This window comes from Rhinoderma darwinii, chromosome 1, assembly GCF_050947455.1.
Source record: "Rhinoderma darwinii isolate aRhiDar2 chromosome 1, aRhiDar2.hap1, whole genome shotgun sequence".
NCBI lineage: Eukaryota > Metazoa > Chordata > Amphibia > Anura > Rhinodermatidae > Rhinoderma > Rhinoderma darwinii.
The window spans coordinates 114,846,864-114,873,488 of record NC_134687.1 but is presented as its reverse complement, the minus strand read 5'-3'; the positions used below and the strand labels follow the sequence as shown (position 1 = coordinate 114,873,488).

General features: G+C 39.7%; 1 protein-coding gene across 12 annotated transcripts in view; it reads left to right on the top strand.

The window, feature by feature from the left end:
- The window catches only part of RAPGEF2 (Rap guanine nucleotide exchange factor 2), a 310,680-nt gene extending 284,395 nt beyond the window's left edge, over positions 1-26,285 (top strand). For 6 of the 12 annotated variants that reach the window (XM_075860285.1, XM_075860287.1, XM_075860294.1 and 3 more), the window contains 18 exons: positions 21-185; positions 1,783-1,890; positions 2,037-2,240; positions 2,449-2,557; positions 2,851-3,097; positions 7,042-7,199; positions 9,137-9,377; positions 9,782-10,165; positions 12,990-13,201; positions 13,291-13,414; positions 15,985-16,008; positions 17,196-17,419; positions 17,583-17,759; positions 18,554-18,706; positions 18,984-19,200; positions 20,041-20,600; positions 21,987-22,310; positions 24,573-26,285. In XM_075860285.1, the coding sequence (XP_075716400.1) occupies positions 21-185; positions 1,783-1,890; positions 2,037-2,240; positions 2,449-2,557; positions 2,851-3,097; positions 7,042-7,199; positions 9,137-9,377; positions 9,782-10,165; positions 12,990-13,201; positions 13,291-13,414; positions 15,985-16,008; positions 17,196-17,419; positions 17,583-17,759; positions 18,554-18,706; positions 18,984-19,200; positions 20,041-20,600; positions 21,987-22,310; positions 24,573-24,598 (3,657 nt within the window). In that variant the 3' untranslated portion in view covers positions 24,599-26,285. The remainder of the gene's footprint in view (positions 1-20; positions 186-1,782; positions 1,891-2,036; positions 2,241-2,448; positions 2,558-2,850; positions 3,098-7,041; positions 7,200-9,136; positions 9,378-9,781; positions 10,166-12,989; positions 13,202-13,290; positions 13,415-15,984; positions 16,009-17,195; positions 17,420-17,582; positions 17,760-18,553; positions 18,707-18,983; positions 19,201-20,040; positions 20,601-21,986; positions 22,311-24,572) is intronic. The other 6 variants (XM_075860289.1, XM_075860286.1, XM_075860296.1 and 3 more) reach the window with 4 other exon arrangements.
- The last annotated feature ends 340 nt before the right edge of the window (positions 26,286-26,625 follow it).

The window sequence follows — 26,625 nt, the reverse complement described above, 5'->3', positions numbered from 1 at the left end:
TCTTAAACATGTTTCTGCAGGGAACAGCAGAACGTCTAACAATGCATCTGGTAGAAGAGCATTCTGTGGTTGACCCAACATACATAGAAGATTTCCTCTTGACCTACAGAACATTTTTGTCAAGTCCCATGGAAGTTGGGAAGAAGTTGTTAGAGTGGTTTAATGATCCTAGCCTTAGGGACAAGGTTAGAGAAAAATGTATTGAAGTATAACACGACTGACCTTGTAAAACGGCTTTTTTGGGAAATGATGTACATATGCCCATCCTGCATGAAGTGAATCTCTATTTCTTATCGTTTTGTTTTTAGGTCCAACATTCTGTGGTGTCTAATATCTTAATATACTAGTCCTTTTCGATGAATTAGAATATCAACAAAAAGTTAATTTATTTCAGTAATTCATTTCTATATATTCTATAGATTCATTCACACAGCGTGATCTATTTCCAGCATTTTTTTTTCTTTTAATGTAGATGATTATGGCTAACAGTTAATGAAAACCCAAAATGTAATCTCTCAGTATATTTTAATATTGGGTAGAAGTTGAAGATGGTGTGACACTCTAATCGGCTAATAAACACAAAACACCTGCAAAGGTTTCCTAAGCCTTTAAAATGGCTGGTCGGTTGCTCAGTGTCCAAAGTCCTGTTTTCAGATGAAAGTAAATTTTGCATTTTATTTGGAAATCAAGGTCCCAGAGTCTGGAGGAAGAGTGGAGAGGCATCAATCCAAGTTGCTTGCGGTCCAGTGTGAAGTTTCCACAGTCAGTGATGGTTTGGGGAGTCATGTCATCTGCTGGTGTTGGTCCACTGTGTTATATCAAGTCCAGAGTCAGCGCAGCGTCTACCAGGACATTTTCGAGCACTTCATGCTTCCCTCTGCTGACAAGCTTTGTGGCGATGGTGATTTCATTTTCCAGCAGGACTTGGCACAATGCCAAAAGTACCAATACCGGGTTTAATAACCACAGTATCACGGTGCTTGATAGGCCAGCAAACTCGCCTGACCTAAACCCCATAGAGAATCTATTGGGTATTGTCAAGAGGAAGATGAGACACCAGATCCAACAATGCAGACGAGCTGAAGGCCACTATCAAAGCAACCTGGGCTTCCATAACACCTCAGCAGTGCCACAGGCTGATCGCCTCCATGTCACACCACATTGATGCAGTAATTCATGCAAAAGGAGCCCTGACCAAGTATTGAGGGCATATACTGTACATGCTTTTCAGTAGGCCAACATTTCGGTATTAAAAATAATTTTTGAAATTGTGCTTATTTAATATTCTAATTTTCTGAGAAACAAAATTGTTGGTTTTCATTAACTGTTACCATAATCATCAACATTAAAAGAGCAAAAATGCTGGAAATGGATCACTCTGTGTGTAATGAATCTATATAATATGAGTTTCACTTTTTGAATTGAATTAGTAAAATAATGTAACTTTTTTGATGGTATTAATTCATTGAGAGGGACTAGTATATTTACGGCTGTCAAACCACTGTAGATATATTAAGAAATGAATTGGTACAACATTTTAAACCTGTTTAGATAAAAATATATTAAAAAAAAAGACCTTCAAGGGTAAACTTTTTCATTTTGAGCGTTAAAGCACATTTAAATCCATAGCCTCCATTTGCTAGCATGTTGAGCTGGAAATGCCCCAATAAGTACTAAATTGGCTCTTTTATTAAATCGCAGAAGTGCTTTTACTGTTTAAATCAGACTTCTTAGCTGAATTTCTCTTCTATTAGTTCTCATATGTTGTTGTTTCCCTTGCAGGTGACTCGTGTCGTGCTACTGTGGGTAAACAATCACTTTAATGACTTTGAAGGTGACTCTGCTATGACTCGATTTCTCGAGGAATTTGAAAATAACCTGGAGCGAGAGGTAACATTTTCCTTTTTTTACCTTTTTTATTCTGTTTTGCTTAAATTAACTTGTATGAAAAATTGAGCTATCATTTCAAGTTCACCTTCTTTCCAATATTTAGTTTTTTTGCCATGATTTTAATGCTGCTTAATGTTGCCTTTCAGAAAATGGGTGGACACCTGAGGCTATTAAATATTGCATGTGCTGCCAAAGCAAAAAGAAGATTGATAACACTAACAAAGCCGTCTCGTGAAGCCCTCTTGCCTTTCACCCTGCTGGGCGGCTCAGACAAGGGATTTGGTATCTTTGTTGACAGCGTGGATTCTGGGAGCAAGGCTGCGGAGGCTGGCTTAAAAAGAGGGGATCAGGTATGATAGACCACCTTCTCTGGGAGAAATCCCCGCTACTCACTGCTGGGAAAGAAAAGGATGAAAGAAGCCGTTCAATAATTCATGTCAATTAGATCTATTACCTCTGCAATTCCTACACATTAAAGGGAAAAAAGCTGCTTTCAAGGAGGTAAATGTCACATCTTGGATTATTAATCACGTTGCGTTACTTGCCCTTTTCTTGCAGATACTGGAGGTGAACGGTCAGAACTTTGAAAATATTCAGCTAACAAAGGCTATGGAAATCCTAAAGAATAACACTCACTTGTCTATCACTGTGAAAACAAATTTATTTGGTAAGCGGATTTCAGGAATATAACATTCATGTGTTGTGTGCTTTTCTCCATGAATATATGATGTCACGTGTATAGAACCCTGTTAATATATACTAATATTTAGAGGTAGACATCATATATTTTATAGAATATAATAATTTTGGCTATTTTATAATGCATACTTGCTTAAAACATATTGATGTATTAATATAAATTTGGCCCTCGTGTGTGTCGGAGTCACATGAGCTTTGCACAGGTTTTACACGATTTGCTCTTTTTTTTTTTGTTTATACATCTTTCCGGATTTTCTCCAGTCTTTAAAGAGCTTCTAGCAAGAATGTTGGAAGAAAAGAGAAATAGTGCCCCACATTTACCCAAAATTGGTGATTTTAAGAAGTCCAGTCGCTACTCCATCCCCGATCTTGCTGTTGATGTTGAACAAGTTATTGGACTTGAAAAAGTGAGCAAAAAAGGTAAAGCTAATACTGTTGGAGGAAGAAATAAGCTGAAGAAGATTCTAGATAAAACCAGGATCAGCATACTGCCTCAGAAGCCCTACAAGTAAGAACGCACATTTATTTACATTTACACTATTGTGTTAGAATATTTGTCTTGTAGAGTCTTTGTTTTTTGATGTTTTGGTTGGTATAAAGATTTTGATGCAGGATAAAAAGATTGTACTCACCAGGTTTAAGACCATTATATGCTACTTTTTACAAATAAATATTTAACCGCTTTAAAGGCCTTGATCTATTACAAGATGTGCTTAACTAACTGATACACCCAAAATCCTTTCCCCTAAGCCTTGGATACGTAATCTAAAAAGAGGATCAGTGGGGCCAAAATGGGTGTGTTTACGTATTTGAGCGCGCCATCCCAGTTTCATATAGAATGACTTTTCTGTATTTTTTACCTTTTGATCTTGTTTTATTGGGGGAATTGATGGTTCTATATTTATTCAGGATTATAAATGCCCCTTTTGTGTAAAAAAACACTTATGATGTAAGATTGTAGTTTCATGTGACTAAAATTCTGGTCATATTTGGTAAAATGTGCTGCCATCAGCCACTTGGAGTCCTTGGATTTCTGGAAAATGCAAATGAGTGTAATTCAGGGGATAATTTGCTTTAGTATTTCTTTACAATAGGGTTTATTATTTCATCATATAACCGTCCAGCCAAATGTATCCACATTGCCCATCACAGTTTATATAAAAATGTTTTGTATTCTGCTGTAGTAAAGTTCATGATTGTTAGGAATTTGTATATAACAAGCATGTTGCGTTTTTGAATTTATTATACTATTGGATGCATTTTGTTTTTTTACAAAGTTCTTTTATTTTACTGTCATACTGTAGGATATATCAGACAGGGCTATCTGTTATCTCTGTCACTGCATATAACACAAACTCGTATGTTATGCTTCTCCGTTCAGAGATACAACATACAATCTGTAAGGGCCTGTTCACATTAGCGCTAGGCCTCATTCACACGAGCGTGTCGGATTCACGTAGTTTTTCACGCGCGTGAATTGGGTCCGTGTGTGTGTGGCGTTATGCATCAGTGTGCTTTGCGAGTGGCATGCGTTTCTCACGCACTCGCAAAGCACATCATTTTTTTTTTCTTATTTTCAACTGAATTGATGCGTAAATCACGCACCGAACACGCGTGTGCGGTGCATGGTTTTTACGCACCCATTGACTTCAATGGGCGCGTTGGTGCGTGATAACGCACCAATATAGGACATGCAGTATCTTTCACGCATGTGTGAATGGCTCCATTGAAATCAATGTGTCCGTGTGCAGTGCGTTGTTTCAATGCACAGCACATGGACGAGATTCACTCTCGTGTGAATGGGGCCTTAGGGTTCAGTTCAACCTTTCCGTCAGATGAACGGAAAGCCGAACAGAAACTATCGCTCCCATTTGGATTACTGTTGATTTCAGGGTAATGCTTCAGTTTTAGGTTCTGTAAAGTTTTTTTGTTTTTTTTCACGAAAACAATAGCAGAGTCTGAATTTGAAAAGTGACAAGAGTGGGCATGGTCTCCAAGGAGGTATTTCAGGGCACATTTATTAACTAGATAAAGGGTAAATGGAGCAATTTGATGGCAGACATGGACGCCAGTTAATAACAAGAGTAGATTTGAGAGGTGAAAATGCAGCAAATTTATTAAGAGGCATGTGACTTTTATTACATTTTGCACAAATCAATCGATCTTCCTACTCCGCCCAATAAGCCAGTCCTAGTCCATGTGTGCCATTGTATGACATGAGTAGAGCTCTATAGGTGCTCTGCTGGGTACACAATACTTGCATATGAAGGCTTGCAACCTCTCTAATTATAGAACACCCTTTTATTCGTCCTTGATACTTTAAGCCCTGAACTCATAAAAAGTTCATTGTATTGAGGAAAAGCTTTCTAATACCATTCCAGGGCGGTCTTCAAAGGGATTGGGAATGACTTTTCCTGTGAAATGCGCGGATACGTTGTATTCTCAGACTAGAAAAGATTCTGCGTTTTAAGATGTTTCGAATTAGTTTGTTTTTTTTTCTTAAGATTATTTAGTTGGAAATTGCAATTACTTACCGGACACCTAGGAATACTGTGTATCTACTTGCCACACATTACGCATGCCTCCTGGCTACAGAACTGCTGCTTCTGGCTACAGCGTGACGCGATGCATCAAGAGAAAGGCAACTGTAGCTCCAAGATTCCTAATAACACGTCCCAACATAACAGCAGCGTTTTCCTTGCATCCTTAGGCTATGTTCACATATAGCGTAAAAATTCCACTGTGCAACTGGCTTCTAATTGCACCATAATCTGCAATGAAACGCGTGTACTTCCTTGCGGATTCTGGAGTGGCAGGCTGCAGGTTTTCATTCCTCTTGCCTTGCAATGAATGAAATCCACAATGAAAATATGCAGCGTTTCCTCAACAAATAGTGTTCTGCGGATTCAAAATGATGCAGCACGCATGGTCTGCAGCGGATTTTTTACTCTGTGAGTTAATGGGGTTTGTTAAAACCCTATTCACTAACATTGTACTGTACTTTGTTGCGGAATTACACAACAAATGCGCAATGTGTGAACATAGCCTTACATGGAGTAACTGAAGCTGTAACGAACAGTTTATATCTTCTATTCTGCGATCTGGATTACTGAACTCTCAGAGCCCCATTCTACTTCTACTTGACATTAATTTGATGCTGTCGAAATTGATATGGAGAAAATTTACACTTGACAGGGTTTGTACTTTCCCTTAGCAATTCTCCTGAGTGTCAGGTGAAAACACATCACAAGTTTACTGACATTTTGTTTCCTTCTGAGCATTATCACCGCACAATGAGTAAATGTTACGCCGCGCCGCTCCTCCACGGCCATCCACAGAGTCTTAGCAAAGTTCATATTTAAAAAATGAGGTGTTAGCGTTATGATTACCCATTTGTTGATATACTTGGCTGTTTTGTGCAGATGTTCGAGTGGATAATACATAGTGATGCAGTTAGCGATTTAGTCCGTGTCCATTTTTTTTTTTTTTTTTTTTTAAATCGAAAATATTTTTACAGGCATTATTCAGGATTAGATTGAGTAATCCCAGTAATGGTATTTTTTCCTACCTGTTTTTCCACATACACCTCATGAAGGCTAGGGTTCCACTTTGACTTTTGTGGCATGAATTCGGGCATGCGTCATCATTGCCTATGCAATTTTGCTGCACAACCATTTTTTATTGGGTCAAAATTAAGTTCTATACTGTATGTAATAGTAAATCACACGTCTCCTAATAAAATGTATAGAAGTGCCTCTGTTATGCGGCTGAGTCGCACCAACAGGGAGCTGTAACTTTTGTACAATCAGTTGTCAAATTAAGTTGCACAAATACATCTATCTAATATCTATCTATATATGTAATACAGTGCATTGCTATGGATACTTCTGTGATGTGACTGACGTGTAGACCAGGCATAGCCACATTCATCCACATGGTAGTATTTATGATGGTTAGGTGTCCGAAATTGTACACGATACCACTGATGAGACTGATCGCTTTAAGTGCAGTCATCAGATCTGTTATCTTTGTTTACCAAGCTGACCTGATAATGAAATAAAACATTTGTGGTCGCTGAATATTTTAATTGGCAGTTGCCAGACCTGTCTTATCAGGCCATTTGTTCACTGATGCCACAGAGTATATGTGTAGCAAGCATATCAGTTGTTAATGAAGATTGTCCAAAGGATTGTGAAATTGGGTGACGGATCTTCACCCCCATTCAGTCACAGATAAAGGCTAGATCTAAGCACCACTTGTGTTCTAGTGAATTCCATGGTCAGAAACTTGTGCTATGGTGCTCCTTGAGAAATCTTATGGTCTATTATTAATCCATAAGAGCTTTGTGCTGTAGATGCGTTACAACTGCAGTTCACCACTAGGGCTGCTCCTCTTCTTTCTGTATTTCAGATATGTAGTGTGATCTAACATCCACTGTCTCTTTGTTCCCAGTGACATTGGAATCGGGCAGTCTCAAGATGACAGCATTGTTGGTCTGAGGCAAACCAAGCACATGCCCGCCACCCTCCCAGTCAGTGGAACACTGTCATCCAGCAACCCAGATTTACTGCAGTCTCATCATCGAATCTTGGACTTTAACACCACCCCAGGTGAGAACTTGCTCCGCCCGTATCTTGTCACGGTCACCTATTCCTCGCGGAGTCTGGTCACTTGTCACTAAGCAGTGACGTACTCAAGAAGCCACTATTGCTGATCTGTTTTCATTAACTGCGCTGATTGCGCGAGGCGTCATTAAAGCCGCTTACTGACTTCTGCCAATGTTTGTTTTTCCACATTTAAGGCTATTTTTGGCTTGGTTAATGATCGAAATTCATCAGCCATAGAATATAATGTACTGACTTATAAAGGGACAGTTCTTTATATTTTCTATAATGTGTTTGATATTCTGCTTTTTCAATCAATTTTATTTCTTTATTTGGTTACAATGTTATGTGAAATTTGCAGCAAAGTCTATATTTAACACGTTAATTTTTCCGCAGAAATTCCCTCTGTCTGAACCCAGGAGCACGCTGGTTTCAGAGTTTATGCTTTTGCCTTTTTACTGTTAAGGATCCAGCAAGTTCTATATTTAGTTTGTTAGTGTTTTCTCGCTATACTAGTAAAAGGCGCTGTTATGACAGTGATGTGAGGCATCTAAAGTCATTAAACAGTTGCTTCAATAGGAGTGCGTTCAGTCATAAAATGTATTTGACTACGGCATTTAATCCTGCCATATCTGCAGTTGACTGGATACAACCACCCAACCTAGATCTCATGACTGAAGTTGCCATTTAACCCTTCGCTACGACAGAAACCAAATCCTAAAGGGACAGTAGATTTTAAAGGGAAGGTGTCACAAATGTTATTTATTTTTTTATATAATATTGCTTTTAGTTTGATATTAAAATAAATGTTATTTATTTGTGTTATTTTGTTGTACTTTTTACCTTATTCTTTTACTTGTGTATGGGGGCTGCCGTTTTTTTTTCCCCATCTCTGTATGTGTTGATTAACGACACATACAGAGATACATCCCCATAGAGTATGTGAGCGGGAGCCGTTCCTTTCACTATAGCGTACGCCGTCTGTGTGGGAACGGCGCATGCGCCGCTCCCACACAGACCAAAAGGAAGGTCTTCGGCAGAGCGAAATCCGGCGCCATTTTCATGTGGACCGGAAGCCGCGGCCGGACAGTAAGATGACGACTTCCGGTCGCGGCTTCCGGCCATATGTTCAAGGCAGCGAAGACTCGAGTAGGATCGGAGGCGGCGGCAGGAGCAGTTAAGTTATGTTTGTGTATGTGATGTGTGTTTTACTTTTGTGTATGTTTGTGTTATACTGTCTGATTACCACGGTATCTAATCCTCCTACACTGTGCATTCGCTCAGAAAATGGCGGCACACCGTCTAGGAGGTTTGAAAACTCAACCCCCTCCTTCTCCTGGCACTAGCCAGAATAAGGGAGGGGGGATTGTGTGAGGACACTAGAGCGGATGTGTCTACCCCAAATTTGCAGCATAAAGCAATGAGGTTGCTTTACCACAATTTTGGGAATTGCTCCCTCTAGTGACCAGCACATGGAAATGTTATGAATTAGAATCTAATTTATAATATTTCCTGACTAGTGAAAAAATGAAAACAATGTGTAATCACTTATATACTAACTGTTTAACTGAAAAAAAAATTTAAAAAAATTCTAGCGACGCATTCCCTTTAAAGTCTATCTAATCTTCACCATTGTCAACTTAGAAGAGGCAGATAATACCCCCCCCTTAAAAAAAATGATGCAAGTCTTGAGATATGCACCACAAACATAAATTTTGCAGTTCATAGCTCTATATCGTGGTTGACAATGTAAGTGCTTGTTTTGTTCCCACTCTTTTTTTTTTTTTTTGTTACCCCCAAAATAAAGCAAACATTCTGACCACGCAAATGTATTAAACATTGCTATTAATATTACATAAACCTATATTAAGTATGTCAAAAATAAGCGTAGATGTGGTTTATTCAACTCTGCTATGCCTTAAAATGTGTATTTTTTTACCCAGATCTCCCTGACCAAGTGCTGAGAGTGTTTAAGGCTGACCAACAAAGCCGCTATATAATGATAAGCAAAGATACCACTGCAAAGGAAGTTGTCATTCAGGCTATCAGGGAGTTTGCCCTGACTGCCGTGCCTGATGCATACTCTTTGTGTGAGGTGTCCGTTACTCCTGAGGGTGTCATCAAGCAAAGGCGACTCCCAGACCAACTATCTAAGCTAGCCGACAGAATACAGCTCAGCGGCAGGTATGGTTGAACATTTGGCATTTTATCACATCTATTAGCGCTACATATTTCCTTCATGGGATAGCTCATTTTTTATTTTAATTGATGTATAAACCTTTTTGATTTTTAACATCCGCCCCCTCAGACCTGAAACTCAAATCATCTGATGGGAAACCTTGACCAGATTATCCACACGGTGATGTAATGCTATTCCCCAATTGTCTCTTTAGTAATCTTAGTCTATACTGCCATCTACTGGCCTAAAATCACAATTTGTATATTTATTATTTGTAATGCATCATTTTATATTTCGTGGTGTTAAAAGAATAATTGTTTTATTATATGAGGCTGACATTCAGTAACTACCACAGATTTTGCTGCTAATCTTTTTTTACATTTTTTTTATTTGTTCTTTTGTATTTCAGGTATTATCTTAAAAACAACATGGAGACGGAAACGCTATGTTCGGATGAAGATGCCCAGGATTTGTTAAGGGAAAGTCAGATTTCTTTGCTTCAATTAAGTACTATTGAGGTGGCTACTCAACTGTCAATGAGGAATTTTGAGCTTTTCCGGAACATTGAGCCAACAGAGTACATTGATGACCTTTTCAAGCTAAAGTCAAAAACTGGTTGTGTCAACCTCAAGAACTTTGAAGAAGCAATCAACCAGGAAACCTTTTGGGTGGCTACTGAAATTTTAAGGGAGACTAACCAGCTTAAGAGAATGAAAATCATCAAACATTTTATCAAGATTGCCCTGCACTGTAGAGAGTGCAAGAATTTTAACTCTATGTTTGCGATTATTAGGTAAAATCAATCCCTTTAATTGTACTACAATTGCTTCTCAGACTATAAAGATATTTGTGATTTCCCATGCTTTTCTATTGCCAGTAACAAAAAAATAGCATCTATGTCAGTATCTTAAGAAAAAAAATATATATTACAGATTGAAGATGTAATAATTTCACTCTATACCTGGTATTTAGCAAAAAAAGGTCCTCCAAGTTGGAATGATGCTTAAGCAAGAAGCATAGTCCCAAAATAGAGCAAGTCCGCTATAGGAATCCAAATTCCCCAACATCTCCAAAGTAAAAAGCTGAACTAATGGCTAATAGAGAAGGGTCCTGACCAGGAGACCCACTCTATCAATTTCAGCTCAATATGTATATTAAAAGGGAATTTCTAAAGCAGACATCCCTTAAAGGTGTTGTGTAGTCTCATGTTAATAAATCCTAAAGGGGTTATCCTGGGACCAAAAATTGCATTGCAATAATATATTTATGTGAAACTAAGTAACTTACTAATATACTTAAAATTAAAGATTCTGTACTAAATGGTGCAGTTCAAACCTCATGAATTATTCAGGAAGCGCTGGAGCTTTTCTAATAATGATGACGCTCTGACACGGCCCCACGTGACTGAGCTCTTGCTTCGCTGTCACATTGCCTATTGCTTGAGTCCCGAGCAGAGCGTCAGCAGGCGCTTTGCTCGGGACTTCAGTACTGCTGTCAATGTCCTTGTCCATATATGGACAGTGACGTGGGCAGAAGTTGTGGAGTCGCCAGGCACAGCATCAGCTGATGCTTTGCTTGGGGACTCTAGTGATGGGAAACCCCTGAATTGACCAAATCTGGACGTTTGGAACAGTGCTGTAGTGCCGAGCAAAGCGCTAGCGGATGCTCTGCTCGGGACTCAAGCAGACTGCCCCTTGCGGTCATGTTCACGAACAGCACATGAAGCAAGAGCTCAGTCACGTGGGGCCGTGTCGGAGCGTCATCATTATTAGAAAAGCTCCAGCACTTCCTGAATAATTCATGAGGTTTGAACTGTACCATTTAGTACAGAATTTTTAATTAAAGTATATTAGTAAGTTACTTAGTTTGACTCTATTATTGCAATGCAATTTGTTGGTCCCCGGATAACCCCTTTAACATCTATGCAAACCTTTGTAAACATTGTTTTATTATTTGAATTAATCTAAAATAAAAATGATGCAACTTGGCAAATAGTCTTCATTACAAATATCTCACTATTTTGTGGCTACAGCTTCCAAGCAGACATATGTTTCTCCATGGCTACAGACTACAAACAAACATTGTGCAGTCTGATGCTGCAGTCATACTCCCATACATCTGTCCTGTACTTCTTGCTAAACTGTTTAAAGAGGCTCTGTCACCACATTATAAGTGCCCTATCTCATACATAATGTGATCGGCGCTGTAATGTAGATAACAACAATGGTTTTTATTTTGAAAAGCAATAATTTTTGAGCAAGTGATGAGCAATTTTAGATTTATGCTAATTAGTTTTTATTAAGACAACTGGGCGTTTTTTAACTTTTGACCAAGTGGGCGTTGTGAAGAGAAGTGTATGACGCTGACCAATCCGCATCATACACTTCTCTTCATTCATGTCCATTTGTACTCCGCACAGCGTGATCTCGTGAGATCACGCTGTGCTGTCACATACACCTACATTAACTTTACTGAAGTGTCTTGAGAGTGAATAGACATGGCCTCCAGCCAGGACGCGATGTCTATTCACACTCCCGACACTTCGGTAAAGTTTGTGTGGGACTTAATCACAGCACAGCGTGATCTCGCGAGATCACGCTGTGAATGACAGAACAGCGAGATCACGCTGTGCTGTGTGAGCAAGTCCCACAAAATCTTTACCAAAATGTTGGGACTGTGAGTAGACATCGCGTTCTGGCTGGAGGTGATGTCTAGTCACTCTCAAGACACTTCAGTAAAGTTAATGTGGGTGTATGTGACAGCACAGCAAGATCACGCGAGTGCTGTGAATACAAATGAACATGAATGGAGAGAAGTGTATGACGCTGATTGGTCAGGGTCATACACTTCTCTTTACAACGCCCACTTGGTCAAAAGTTAAAACACGCCCAGTTGTCTATTAAGAAACGAATTAGCATAAATCTAAAATTGCTCATAACTTGCTAAAAAAAGATTGTTTTCAAAATAAAAACCACTGTTACCTACATTACAGCGCCGATCAGATGATGTAGGAGATAGAGCACTTCTAATCTGGTGACAGCCTCTTTAATGTGTGTTTGTCTGAAGTATGTCTGTGTATGATCTAAAGATAGAATATTGTGGCATATTTGTAATCAAGACTATTTGCAAGTTTGCTTTATGTTATATTTAAGATGTATTGCAGCAATAAAATTGGTTGCAAAAGTCGACTTACCCTTTAATCATTATATAATGAAAATGTATGAAAACTTGTCGGGGTTGGATTCTAGCCTCTGAATGTAAACAAGAATATTTCCATGAACGGACAACAAGCAGAGGTCTTGAAAATGGTGAAGTAAAACAGTAGTGAAGTTGCATGACTTTTCTCTATGCAGTGATTTTGGATTATTTGCGTAAATTTTGAAAAACCCTTTAATAAGCAATTGTTATACTTTACTATTAGTAATAATAGCTTTACAAGTCAACAACAAGTTTTTCTTGCCCTACTTTGTACATTCACTTCACATAATCTTCTATAGCGAAGCTGCTGCTCGGTCTATGAAATTAACCATTTTAAGACCTTTTTCTGTAATATTAGATATAACTGGTGTATTTAAATATCCTGAATATGACGATTATTGTTTTTTGTTTCATTCCAGTGGCTTAAACTTAGCTCCAGTATCAAGACTTAGAACAACATGGGAAAAACTTCCTAGTAAATATGAAAAACTTTTTCAAGATCTGCAAGACCTGTTTGACCCATCAAGGAACATGGCAAAATATCGGAATGTACTGAACAGCCAGAACCTCCAACCACCCATCATCCCTCTATTTCCTGTTATTAAGAAAGATCTTACCTTCCTACATGAAGGTGATCATATTATTACATTTCCGTATATTTGTGTTTAGAATAATCCTAATTTAGGGAGCCTCAACACTAAAACCTTTTCTTCCATCTAGGCAATGATTCAAAAGTGGAAGGATTAGTAAACTTTGAGAAACTAAGGATGATCGCAAAGGAAATTCGCCATGTTGGTAGAATGGCCTCAGTTAACATGGACCCTGCCCTGATGTTCCGTACAAGGTACGCTTATGTTTCCTGAATTTTGTTTTTTGTTGGAAAATTTACTTCTCGAGTGGCACGATACTCATTTGTGTTTAAACTTCTCAGTCCCTTCTAACAGATTGTCGAAATTATTTAACCATTACTGGCAAAAAAATAAATAAAAAATTATATATATGTATATATATATATATATATATATATATATATATATATATATATATTCACAGTGGATATAAAAAGTCTAGACACCCCTGTTAAAATGCCAGGGTTTTGTCAATTGTATTGAAAAAAACTGAACTCTTGTAGGCTGGAGAAATAAAGAACAAAAATAATGTTGTTGCTCCCCCTTAAATATAATATAAATATGCTCCCCCTAAAACTAATATTTTGTAGAATTACCCTTAGACTTTGACAACATTCAGTCTTTTTGGGTAGAAGTCTATTAACATGGCACATCTTGACTTGGCAATTGTTGCCCACTCTTCCTTGCAAAGGCGCTCCAGATCTGTCAGATTGCGAGGGCATCTCTTGTGTACAGCCCTCTTTAGGTCACCCTACAGATTTTTAATGGGATTCAGGTCTGGGCTCTGGCTGGGCCATTCCAAAACTTTGATCTTCTGGTGAAGCCAATCTTTTGTTCATTTGGAGGTTTTGCTTTGGGTGGTGGTTGTGCTGAAAGGTGAAATTCCTCTTCAGCTTTTTTAGCAGAGGCCTGCAGGTTTTGTGCCAATATTAACTGATATTTTGAACTGTTCATAATTCCCTCCACCTTGACTATAGCACCAGTTCCAGCTGCAGAAAAACAGCCCCAAAGCATAATGCTGCCTCCACTATGCTTCACTGTGGGTATGATGTTATTTTGGTGATGTGCAGTGTTGGCTTTGCGCCAAACATAACTTTTGGAATTATGGCCAAAAAGTTCAACCTTGGTCTCATCAGATCATAACACATTTTCCAACATGCTTTTGGCAGACTTGATGTAGGTCTTTGCAAAACATAGCCGGGCTTGGATGTTTTTCTTCCGTCTTGCCATCCTACCCCACAGCCCAGACATATCAAGAATACGGGAGATTGTCGTCACATGCACTATACAACCAGTACCTGCCAGATAGTCCTGCAGCTCCTTTAATGTTGCTGTAGGCCTCATGGTAGCCTCCCGGACCAATTTTCGTCTCGTCTTTCCATCAAGTTTTGAGGGACATCCAGTTCTTGGTAATGTCACTGTTGTGCCAAATGTAATCCACTTCTTGTTGACCGTCTTCACGGTGTTCCATGGTATATCTAATGCCTTGGAAATTCTTTGGTACCCTTCTCCTGACTGATGCCTTTCAACAATCAGATCCCTTTGATGTGTTGTAAGCTCTTTACGGACCATGGCTTTTGCTGTCACATGCAACAAAGAAAACGTCCAAAAAATCCTAATATAACAGCTGAACTTTATATGGGGTTACTCTGAATCACTTTAAATAATGGCAGTTGTGTACTGACTACTATTTAACATGAGTTTAAATGAGATTGGCTAATTCTAAACTCAACCACATCCCCAATTATAAGAGGGTGTTCACACTTATGCAAGCATATTATTGTAGTTTTGTTGTGTCGTCGCCCCCCCCCCCCCCTCCAAAAGATTTCAGTTGGTTTTTCAATGGAATTGTACAGATTATGGGTCACATTAAAGGTGGAAAATGTTCTGAAATGATTCATCTTCTGTTTTTTTGACATGACAAAAATCTGGCATTTTAACAGGGGGGTATAGACTTTTTATATCCACTGTGTATATTATATTTTTTTATTTCAAGATGAAAACTAACTTCTATTCTTGCCAGCTTTAGGGAGTTTGCAGATGACTATACATTCTCATAATACATACCTGAAATCTATTTACAAGAATCTGGCTGTACACTACGATGCAATTTTCTTTATTTTTTTAAACCCTGAAAAGTTTTTAGTGTTTTTTTTCCCCAACCCCCACAACTAAATCTCATAATATCTCATAAATGTTTTGTATGGTCTATCAAGGTTACTCAAAACATTTACATTACTGTAGGAGATAGGCTATGTTCACACTGAGTTTTTTGCAGGCGGAATTTCTGTCTCAAAATTTTGTTTGGAAGTCTGAAGCAGATTTTCCTCTCCGTGCACGCCGGTTTTCACAGCGTTTTTCGCCCACGGCCATTGAGCGAAATACGCTTTCTCTGCCTCCCATTGAAGTCAATGGGAGGTCAGAGGCGTAAACACCTGAAGATGGGGCATGTCGCTTCTTTTTCCCGCGAGGCGGTTTTACCGCTCGCGGGAAAAAGACGCCTCCCATTGAAATCAATGGGAGGCATTTTTGGCCGTTTTGCGGCGCGGTTTCCTCGTCAAAAAACTCTGTGTGAACTCCTCCTTATAGAGTTTGTGTCACTTTTTGTTTTTGGAAACATCAGGGTATTCAACCACAACTGATGATGCCCCCTATGTGTGCCATTCAGAAATGTCTGACTTCCCCTTGTCTCGTGGTCTGGGCTTTTCTTTCTGAGCTTGTGATCTTTCTTTCTCCCTGTTTCTTTCTATACACTTGCTTCTCCCTCCATGGCTCTCACTTGCAGGAAGAAGAAGTGGAGAAGTTTGGGGTGAGTTTGTTGGTGACCACGTTGCCCACTGCCACGTATTATTTCCATTCTACCCATTCGCATTATTTCCTTTCTTTTGCTTTTCGCTTTTTGTTACCTTTTAACCCTCTTTACAGCAGACGCTGATGATTTACTGAAGTGATCTAGTTTTGCTCAGTCCTTGAAAGAAAAGATAATATCCCACTTTTTGGTTATCCGTATGTAGAAATTGAACACTGTTGTAAAAATACGGGATTTCACTTCGACACCGAAATGTTTATTCAATAGCATAAAAACATTTTGTGTCGACATTAGCAATCAATCAGATATCTTTATTAAAGGTGTCCTAATATCTGATGAGTTGCTGAATTACTATGTATCTACTGAAACCACACACATTTTCATTGACTATCCCTGCCAAAATGAAATGCCAGTTTATTATGTTCTGGTTTCAATTGTTCTATGGCCTTGGTAAGTAAAAATAATTTAGAGGGTAACTCAAAGTGATAAGACTGCTTCATCCTCCTCTGTAACACTTAAGGGGGATTCACATGTCGCAGATTTTCTTGCAGAAATTTCTGGACTGAAAATCCGTTCCATTCATCTGAAAGGGTTATTTCTACAGCAAGCACATGGATTTTTGCAAGGTCCATTGAGATGATTGGAACAGATTTGTACCTGCAGACCGCTCTGCAACAAATTCTGCCACCTGTGTGTCCACCCTTTAAAGGTCCATTCTGCATGGTTATCAATTTGGGCCGCCTCATACACTAACCAGCTACTGTACTGACCACAGAACATAAATAGTTAACACTGTAATCTTCATCAAGCCGCTCGCACCCAGTAACTGCTTTTTTTTATATTATTACTATATTTTTATTAGTGCAATTAATAGTTAAGTTCCAATTTACAGCTGAAAGCTGTAGCTTTGCATTATCCAAAATCAGATAGATTGGGACCAGGTTACTTGAACCCATTACCGTAGCGATGGCTTGTGGGTAATATTTGAAAACCTATTTTTCTGTAATATGTAGTTTCTTTTACTATAGTTTTTTTTGTTTTGTTTTTTATTAGCTTGAGTTACTGGAATGAGGCATGTTGAGCAAAAATTCCCCATATATTACCCTTGCATGACTTTATTATTGTTATTATACATCACATTATAGAGGGAATTCGTTATTTCATTATTAATGGTCTTATGTTTCCAGGTCCCTCAGTCAAGGTAGCACCAATTCAGCTGTCCTTGATGTGGCACAGACCGGAGGTCACAAAAAGAGAGTACGTCGCAGCTCTTTCCTAAATGCCAAGAAACTGTATGAGGATGCCCAGATGGCTCGCAAAGTAAAACAGTACTTGTCCGATCTGGATCTTGAAATGGATGAAGAGAATCTACAGACGCTGTCAGTGCAGTGTGAGCCCGCAACAAATGCATGTAAGCAGCGGGTTAACAAAATCTACTAGCCATGTGGGCTGTGAAGGACTTCATGTAAACTTCATTCATTGTATAGCGTTATTTACTGTATGGATTTTGGGTGCGTATGTTTTCATGTACATTAATTTAGCTTCAATTTATTTTATATAATTTTTTTTTTTAGTGCCAAAAACACCTTGTGACAAGAGATCTGGGAAACCAGACACCTCACCGGTAGCACCACGGGCAGCAACGCAGCAGAAACAGCAGACATTGAAACCAAATCAGGCTTTGCAAGTGCCCTCTGTGTCTCTCTATCCTTCCAGAAAGAAAGTGCCAGTGAAGGATCTTCCTCCCTTCGGTTAGTAAACGTCATTATCTTATCTAATGCACTTTGACTTAGATGGTCCACATTCAATTTTCTTTTCATTATATATATTTTTGGAGTTTATTTTATAGCTACCGGCAAATGTTGATTAAGCGCATGCCCAATTGCACGAGGTAATTCAGTACAATAGTAAAGATGCACTATGGATACGTTGCTGTTTTATCTACAGCTATGTCAAGACTCCACATTAAAGGGGTTGTCTCACAAAGTCCGGCTCCTCTAATTCATGGACGTGCCGGGTCTGCCAGAGTGGCTCCCTATTCTAACACAGAGGGGGTCTCAAGTGGTGGACCTAATTGGGCATATGGGAAGAAGTTGTCAGAATGAGACAACCCCTTTAAGACCATATACAGTGTATTTTTTTTATTAATTTTAGAATAAGTGCATCCTTTGATAATTCACTTCGACTTGTACAAAAGATTAGGCTCTAGATATTTTTGTTTTTTATCGAACGGGGTTGAGAAAGTAATGTTGGAACAAGTTGATATAAGAAACCGGTAGGATTCATTTGGTAGCCAGGAAAGATAGGTATCCATTAACCTCAGTAGTTATGCCCCCTGAAGTGTAAACGCTTGTCATTTTATTGGGTCCAGCTTGGTTAAATTTACTAATTTCGTTTTGTCGCAATGGGAATGTTTAAAACAAAGTCGAGATACAAGCTGCCTAAGGTAACATTGTAACTCTGCAGTTACAATGTTTGAGACTCCGACCCCCACATAACATTAGATCAGGGTCTTTCATATTGATATATATATCCTCTCTAAAAGGCATCAACTCACCACAAGCGTTAAAGAAAATTCTTTCGTTATCAGAAGAAGGAAGTTTAGAACGACACAAGAAAGGGGCAGATGACACGTTATCGAATGCTTCATCGCAGCTCTCTTCTCCCCCCACCTCTCCACAGAGCTCTCCTAGAAAAGGTACCATGGCCAAATGTTCATAAAGCAATGCTATACATAGGCCCCGCCAATAACACTGATGGCTAGCTGCATAATTGTTGTGCTACTTCTAGCAACACACAGGAGAATCGGTCATTCTGGACATTTCCATACACACATTTTTTACTTATCTTCTAGATCATTAACTCTTTATGACTTGGGATTTCATTATGAACATAAATAGTATGAGTAGAAAGTAGTGCTGCCAACACACAGTGGATGCAGCAAGCCATGACCCGGTGTCATTTTGTTAATGCAGGTTACACTTTGGCAGCAAGTGGCACTGTGGATAACTTCTCAGACTCTGGGCACAGCGAGATCTCTTCCCGCTCCAGTATCGTTAGCAATTCCTCATATGACGGTATGCACCTGCATGATGATCGGCGGCAGAGGCACTCCGTGAGCATTGTAGAGAATAATCTAGGTGTGGGCCGTCCTGACAGAAGAGCCATGACGGAAGGAGACCCCTGCATAGGGTACGTGTCAATAATACCACAAACTATCTTGGATATTCTAGTCACTGTAGGTGGCATTTGTGAAATTGAAGATGTTTTTCATGTATTTAGATTATTGATTTATCAAGAAACTGATTTATAGCGTGTCAAAGTACATCAAATAAGCCAGGCTTGACGCTGGGTTCACGCTGCGTTTTTTGGGGTTTTATTTGCTTTTTTTTTTAGCATTTTTTTTGTGTTTTTTGTTTTTCTGTGGTAGATAACTCCTACGTCTCTTAATAGGAGTTCATCAACCAAACAAAAAGAAAAAGTGAAATACGCAGTGTGAACCCAGTATGTGAAGCATTTATTACTCACGATTTGCACCTGTATTTTATTAGACAGTTTGTGCTGTTCTTTTACCTTTTTAAAGAAGTTTTTTTTCTCCGTCCCATTACCATACATTTTAGGCTTTGTTCACATCTGCCTACAGGGTTTCCGTGAGGGTTCCCTTTAAACTTTCTAGTATTTTTTTGCCGCAAGAATAGTGCAGCCTGCAGTGCTATTCTTGCCGTCAAAAATACCATAACCTTGGCAGATCCCACTAAAGTCAGAGTGTATTTGAACCCGTCACTGTGTCATGGCTATAAAAAGATGAATGGTGCAGCTGTGGAAAGCAACACAAATGATATATTTTTGTGATGTTCTCATCTCTTTATAAAGATCAATCACATCCATACATTTTGTTTGGTTCAGTGTCAGGCTGTCACATCATGTGTTGTGGGGAGTATATCATTGTATGATAAAATTTGAGAAAAATGGTCTGAATTAGTTAGTGATATGGCAGTCTTGCTTATTAGAATGGTTCTTTTTTCTTTCTAGTCCTTATACACATTTGGCAGAGAGTAGAGGCTTATACGCGGCTGCATCGGTTTTATCGTCTCCTAGCATGGAGGAGCTTTCCCAGGACCAAGGTGATAGGACATCACTGGATGCTGCGGACAGTGGACGTGGTAGCTGGACCTCTTGCTCTAGTGGATCTCATGACAACATACAAACTATACCACATCAGAGAAGCTGGGAGACCATTCCATTTGGTCATGTTCATTACGATGGCACAACAGATGGAGCAGGTTTATGGCCGTCAGGGACTCCTCTAGAACAGACGATTTTTCCTGATCATAGTACAAAGTATGGCAGACACAATCAGGGAAGAGAAGCTTTAGATCAAGCACAGTCCAGAGCAAGCTGGGCATCATCCACTGGCTACTGGGGTGAGGACTCTGAGGGAGACACTGGCACCATTAAGAGAAGAGGTGGAAAAGATGTTGCTCTTGAAGCCGAAACCAGCAGCATAACATCCCAGACGTCAGAGGAAGCAAAAGCTCCACCTGTGCCCACTCACATAGCAGTAACCGCGTCTTCATCAAAGGGTCTTATTGGTGAGAACATTTATATTACTTTTCTTCATCTGCTGGTAAATTTTCTGATGCTAGGCGTTATCCGTTTTTTTCTTTTTTCTTACATACATATTAAAATGGTGAATGGATTTTTGCTGGATGGTCAAGTAGAGAGAATCTAGCTGTAGATAAAGATTGTAAATCCTAATTAATAACATTTGTTATCTAGTATACTTATCAAACAACCATGAAAGATGAGCGGTTTCTCCAATGATCACTGATGAGCACACACATTGGGGGAGATGTATCAAAACTGGTGCAAAGGAAAGGTGGACTAGTTGCCCATAGCAACCAATTAGGTTCCACCCGGTTTCTCAGGGGCCCTTTGGTTGGCTGTCTGTGTACAAGGAAAAAGAGTGTAATCCGGGAGAATGTTAAAGGGGAAGCAAATAAAATAAATTCTCGATCTCTGACTTCCTGCTGAGGTTTTACATAAACTTAAAGAGGCTCTGTCACCAGATTTTGCAACCCCTATCTGCTATTGCAGCAGATAGGCGCTGCAATGTAGATTACAGTAACGTTTTTATTTTTTAAAAACGAGCATTTTTGGCCAAGTTATGACCATTTTTGTAGTTATGCAAATGAGGCTTGCAAAAGTCCAAGTGGGTGTGTTTAAAAGTAAAAGTCCAAGTGGGCGTGTATTATGTGCGTACATCGGGGCGTTTTTAATACTTTTACTAGCTGGGCGCTCTGAAGAGAAGTAACATCCTCTTCTCTTCAGAACGCCCAGCATCTGACAGTGCAGATCTGTGACGTCACTCACAGGTCCTGCATCGTGACGGCCACATCGGCACCAGAGGCTACAGTTGATTCTGCAGCAGCATCAGCGTTTGCAGGTAAGTCGATCTTGGACTTTTACTTTTAAACACACCCACTTGGACTTTTGCAAGCCTCATTTGCATAACTACAAAAATGGTCATAACTTGGCCAAAAATGCTAGTTTTTTAAAAATAAAAACGTTACTGTAATCTACATTGCAGCGCCGATCTGCTGCAATAGCAGATAGGGGTTGCAAAATCTGGTGACAGAGCCTCTTTAAGCCTGTAACATCTAAAAAAGGGGTGCTGCTGGGTAAATCATGGGGGACTGAGCAGCAGTGTGAGCTTATGGGGAGACTAGACTCCCTGAATTGGAGCTTAGCTGCAGTCACTGATCACAGCTTTGCCCCAAGATTACCTATCTTAAGAAGCAGCCAACACTGAAGTAACTAGGTAGTGACGTTAATCTAATTTTTCAGGACGCAAAAGGACATCTATTTTAATATAACGAGGTGTCTTTAGACTTAACATTTTAGAGAAAAGTTTGCATTTGCTTGTTTTATTTTCTTTGCTTCGTTTCCGTTGTGACAATAATTGTCTCTTATGGTAGTGTATTGTGTTACCACAGCACGGAAGGATGGCCGGTACAGAGAGCCACCACCAACACCACCAGGATATGTAGGAATTCCAATAGCAGAGTTTGCTGATGGACACCCACAATTATCTAGGAAGCCTCCAGATTATAACGTAGCACTACAACGTTCCAGGATGATGGCCCGTAGAAGTGACAGCGAAGGAGCTCCAGCTACATCTCCACCTTCTCATAATCAGCCTTGTAGCAAGCCGGTTAACAAGCCACAATGGCATAAGCCAAATGAGTCCGACCCACGGCTTGCTAAATATCAGACTCCAGGGGTAGCAGCAAAAGATGATGGTAAGTGTCCTAGGGATTATTAACTACTTCTGGGTCACTGAAGAAATTTGCTTTATAATACTTTAACTTTTGCTAACTTCTAGTAATAGGAGTGTAGTTTCCAAAACCGCATCAAGACCAGACACCGTTTAGCTAGATTTGGAGCCTTCAGTACCAGACACAGTTTAGCCATTTTTATCCCACATTAGTTAAACAGCTATTTTTATTTCTTGGGCTAACTATGTGATATTTGCAACATTTAGTGCAGTTTTGTTTTATTATCCTTTTTACACACATTTTTGCACTTTTTTTTTTTTTAAGCATTTAAAGGCATACAGTTAATTTTTTTTTTTACTATTTTATTCAACTTTTTAGCTTGTTCTTTTTGGTAATAATATAGTGTTACCCTAAAATATATATATTTTTTATTTGTGATGGACCTTGTTTACCATAAAGCTTTATATATTATATGTCTATGTAATCGGCACTGTTATAGTTACTATTGTAACGGTTATGGCTGTGCTGGGTTTATTTAGACCCAGCAGCAACTTCCTACTACTGGCATACCGGCGATCGTGTGGCCAGTCACTTGATCACCGACACTGCCTCTTTCCTATACAAGGAGCGCTGTGTACGTGAGTACAGAGAGACAGAGGTGAATACCGCTTTTGTCTTTTCTCCGGGGTCTCAGCCAGTCTCTGACATTCAGCTGCCTGATCGCTAGCTTTGGCAGTCCCATAGAAATGAATGGAGCGGGGGCTGAGCAAGCGCAGTACTGCTCCTTTTATATGGGGCTTAGAATCGACAAGATATGCCCATTCTTGTGATCAGTGAGGATCCCAGCAGTCGGACTGTCACCGATCAGATATTTATCACCTATTCTGTGAATAGTCGATAAATATTAATTATGGTAAAACCCCATTAAAGTAACTAAACGTTCAACAGACTTCTGACATGTCAGAAGTTTTGATTGGTGAGGGTCTGAGCAATCGCTAAAACGAAGCAGCAGAAGTGCTCGTGTGAGCGTTGAGCCGCTTCGTTTCTGTTCGGCTTTTTCCGGAAATCAATGTATCGGAGTACAGGCTCAATATAAAGTCTATGAGCCCATACTCCACTACATCGGCTTTCTGGAAAAAGTAGAACAGAAACGAAGCGGCTCAACGCTCACACCAGCACTTCTGCAGCTTCGTTTTAGCGATTGGTGGGAGTCACAGTGCTCGGACCCCCACCAATGAAAACTTCTGACCTGTCACTATGACATGCCAAAAGTTTATTGAACGTTTAGTTATCCTTTAAAGAGAACCTTTCACCTCCCCATACATGTGCAGCTGAGTGCAGCATGTAATAGGCAGGGCTGAACAAACCCTGGGGCACTTTAAATTTTTTGTTTCTACCCTCCTCCGTTATATAGAGATCGGTGCCGTTATATTTGGCGACCGATATTTAAATAATCCCCTTAACACTCAACGGGGCGTGTAATGCAAGGGGGCGTGTTACTATGGCTGTGACACTGTCCAATCAGCTATGGACAGTGTTGTACAGCAAGCGCTGGAGAGAGGAGAGCGTGTGCACTCATCAATTGTGTCCTTGTCGGCCGACAGCTGAACTCTCGCGAGAGATCAGACTTGTACTTTTCTGCCTAACTGGCAAGGGGGCGTGTCACTGCTACGGACAGTGTAAGAGCTGGAGAGAGGAGAGCGCGCATGCAGAGACACGTCCCCTTGCCAGTTCGACAGACAAGTACAAGACTGATCTCTCAAGAGATCAGTCTTGTCCTTGTCTGCCGAGAGCTGACGAGTGAGAGCGTGCGCACTCTCCTCCCTCCAGCTCTTGCACTGTCTGCAGCAGTGACACCGCCACTTTGCCATTACACGCCACCTTGCCATTACACGCCACACAAGTACAAGACTGTGAGTTCTCTCTCGATCAGTCTTGTCTTTGTCTGCGGACAGCTGAAGAGTGAGAGCGTGCGCGTGCACACACTCTCCTCCAGCTCTTGCTGTAACACGGTCTGTAGCTGATTGGACAGTGTCACAGCCATAGTAACACGCCCCCTTGCCATTAGTCGCCCCATTGACAGTTCAGGGGGTTATTTAAATATTGGGCGTCAAATATAACGGCACCGATATCTAAATAACTGAGGAGGGTAGAAAAAATGTTCTCTTTAAGCACATGTTAAAGGAAAAGGCTTAATCCATTCTTTTATCAGATGTCTAGTGTAAGTGGTCTTCTGTATGCATGGCTTTCATTTAATTCTAATGTTGTATTTCCTTTCCCCTTCAGATGATGAGCAAGTATCCGCTGTATGAGGTTAAGGTCTTGTCCGGTACTAGGATAAGTTGCCTGAAAAGGAGAGCACAAGAGGATGCCCTAGATGACTGGAGTCTGTGGAACAGTTTTCTCCTCATCCGCCTTATAAGCAGCACTGGGCATCTAATATCCTTCTGTTCTACTCCCTGGCATGTGAAATACTGTGAAGACATCATTGTGGCACTTTTCGTCCTCTCTTGCTGTGTTGCTTGACAGAGACTGTGCAGGAAGCTGCGATCTGATGGTAGCTGGCTGAATCTTGCACAGTATCATTCCAAACTTGCCAGCCAACCCATCAGCAATGACTTCTATTGCACTTTTTCATGCCTGGATGGTGTCTTTGTTTTTTTTTTGTTTTTTTAATTAAATCTCGGTTTTAACCTTTAGTCATCTATCTGGCTTTGTCTACTGTTTGTATGGCAAGCTAGTCATGTGCTTATATCAGCCATTTTTAACTTTAGCTGAGATTGCATTTCAATAGTCTCTGCACACAGATTTTTTGAGTTGGGTTTGTTCTGTTTACAATGCTGTTTGTTACAATATGACCCCTGCGTGAACAGTCCTTTACCATGAAAGGTGCACACTTTGAGTTTGGAGACCTTATTTGTTACATCAGGTTATTTACAGTGTTATTTCACACCTAAGTTATGACTTATTTTTTTATGTTTATATAGAGATTTTTAATTGGAAAAAAAGAACTGGATTATATTAAAGTAATGGCAGCTTGGGACATTTACCTAATGCTACTAGTTGTTAATACTGAGAAAATAGGTAGCTTTTTCATCATCCATCTTAAAACAAAAATCAACCTATTCAACAATCATTGTCATTATCTGGGCTATCCCTAGCAATGCAGCACATTCATATATATGACATGCGGACTTGTGAAATGCCATTGTGGGATACTGCACTTGTAGAGAAGGCTAATGTGTAGCATTCATCTGCTCACAGCTGCTATTTTACACTTTCATGACTGAAATCGCTATCTTCTCCCTTTGCACAGACTCCGGATACCTGAAGGCTGCCAATCCGAGTAATAATCCTGTGTGAGAAACTTATGATCTTGGATTATTATGATTTTTTTTCCATTTGATCTAAACTGATCATATTGATCAGTGGTTAAACATATATATATATGTATGTATACAACTTTAAAGAAAAAAAGGACAGAAGTTAGTGTTTTTTTCACTGTTTAAAATGACAACCGTGCTTTATTTAATGATTCTCTATCCTGTTATCATGGCTTTTGTCTACCTTCCTTCTATATCACATTGTCAGTTATGCCTATGTAATTTTACATGTAATATGCATTTATTTGCCAGCTTTTTTTATGTAGGTAATGGACCTACTGCATAGAGACAGACAGAAGGCCAGATCTATCTCACATTGCACAAACGTTCTAAGCATCATATAACGGTAGATTATAGGACTGCTAACCTCAGTTCGCTCTGTGATGTCAAGTGCAGAATGTACAACTAACTGGTGATTTCATCATGCTTTTGATACTACTTGTACCTGTATGTCTTTTAGAAAGACATTGGTAGAGTCTGTATCCCTTTTGTATTTTTAATACAATAATTGTACATATTGGTTATATTTTTGTTGAAAATGGTAGAAATGTACTATGTTTATGCTTCTACATCCAGTTTGTATGAAGCTGGAGAATAAATAAATATTATAACAGTTTCTGGTGACTGATTCCTCTACTGGTTATTTGAATACACTTGTGTGGGCATGCACCCGCCCAGTTAAGGCCCCATGCACACGACCGTGTTCGGTCCGTGATATACGGGCCGCATGTCCCGGACCAAACACAGTGCCGGGAGTCGTGCTCCTAGCATCATACTTATCTAGGACGCTAGGTGTCACTGCCTATCCACTACTGTACCGCACTGAAAACATGATTACAGTACGGGACAGTAGTTCCGCGGACAGGCAGTGACACCTAGCGTCATATATAAGTATGATGCTAGGAGCACGACTCCCTGCACTGTGTTTGGTCCGGGACATATCACGGACCGAACAC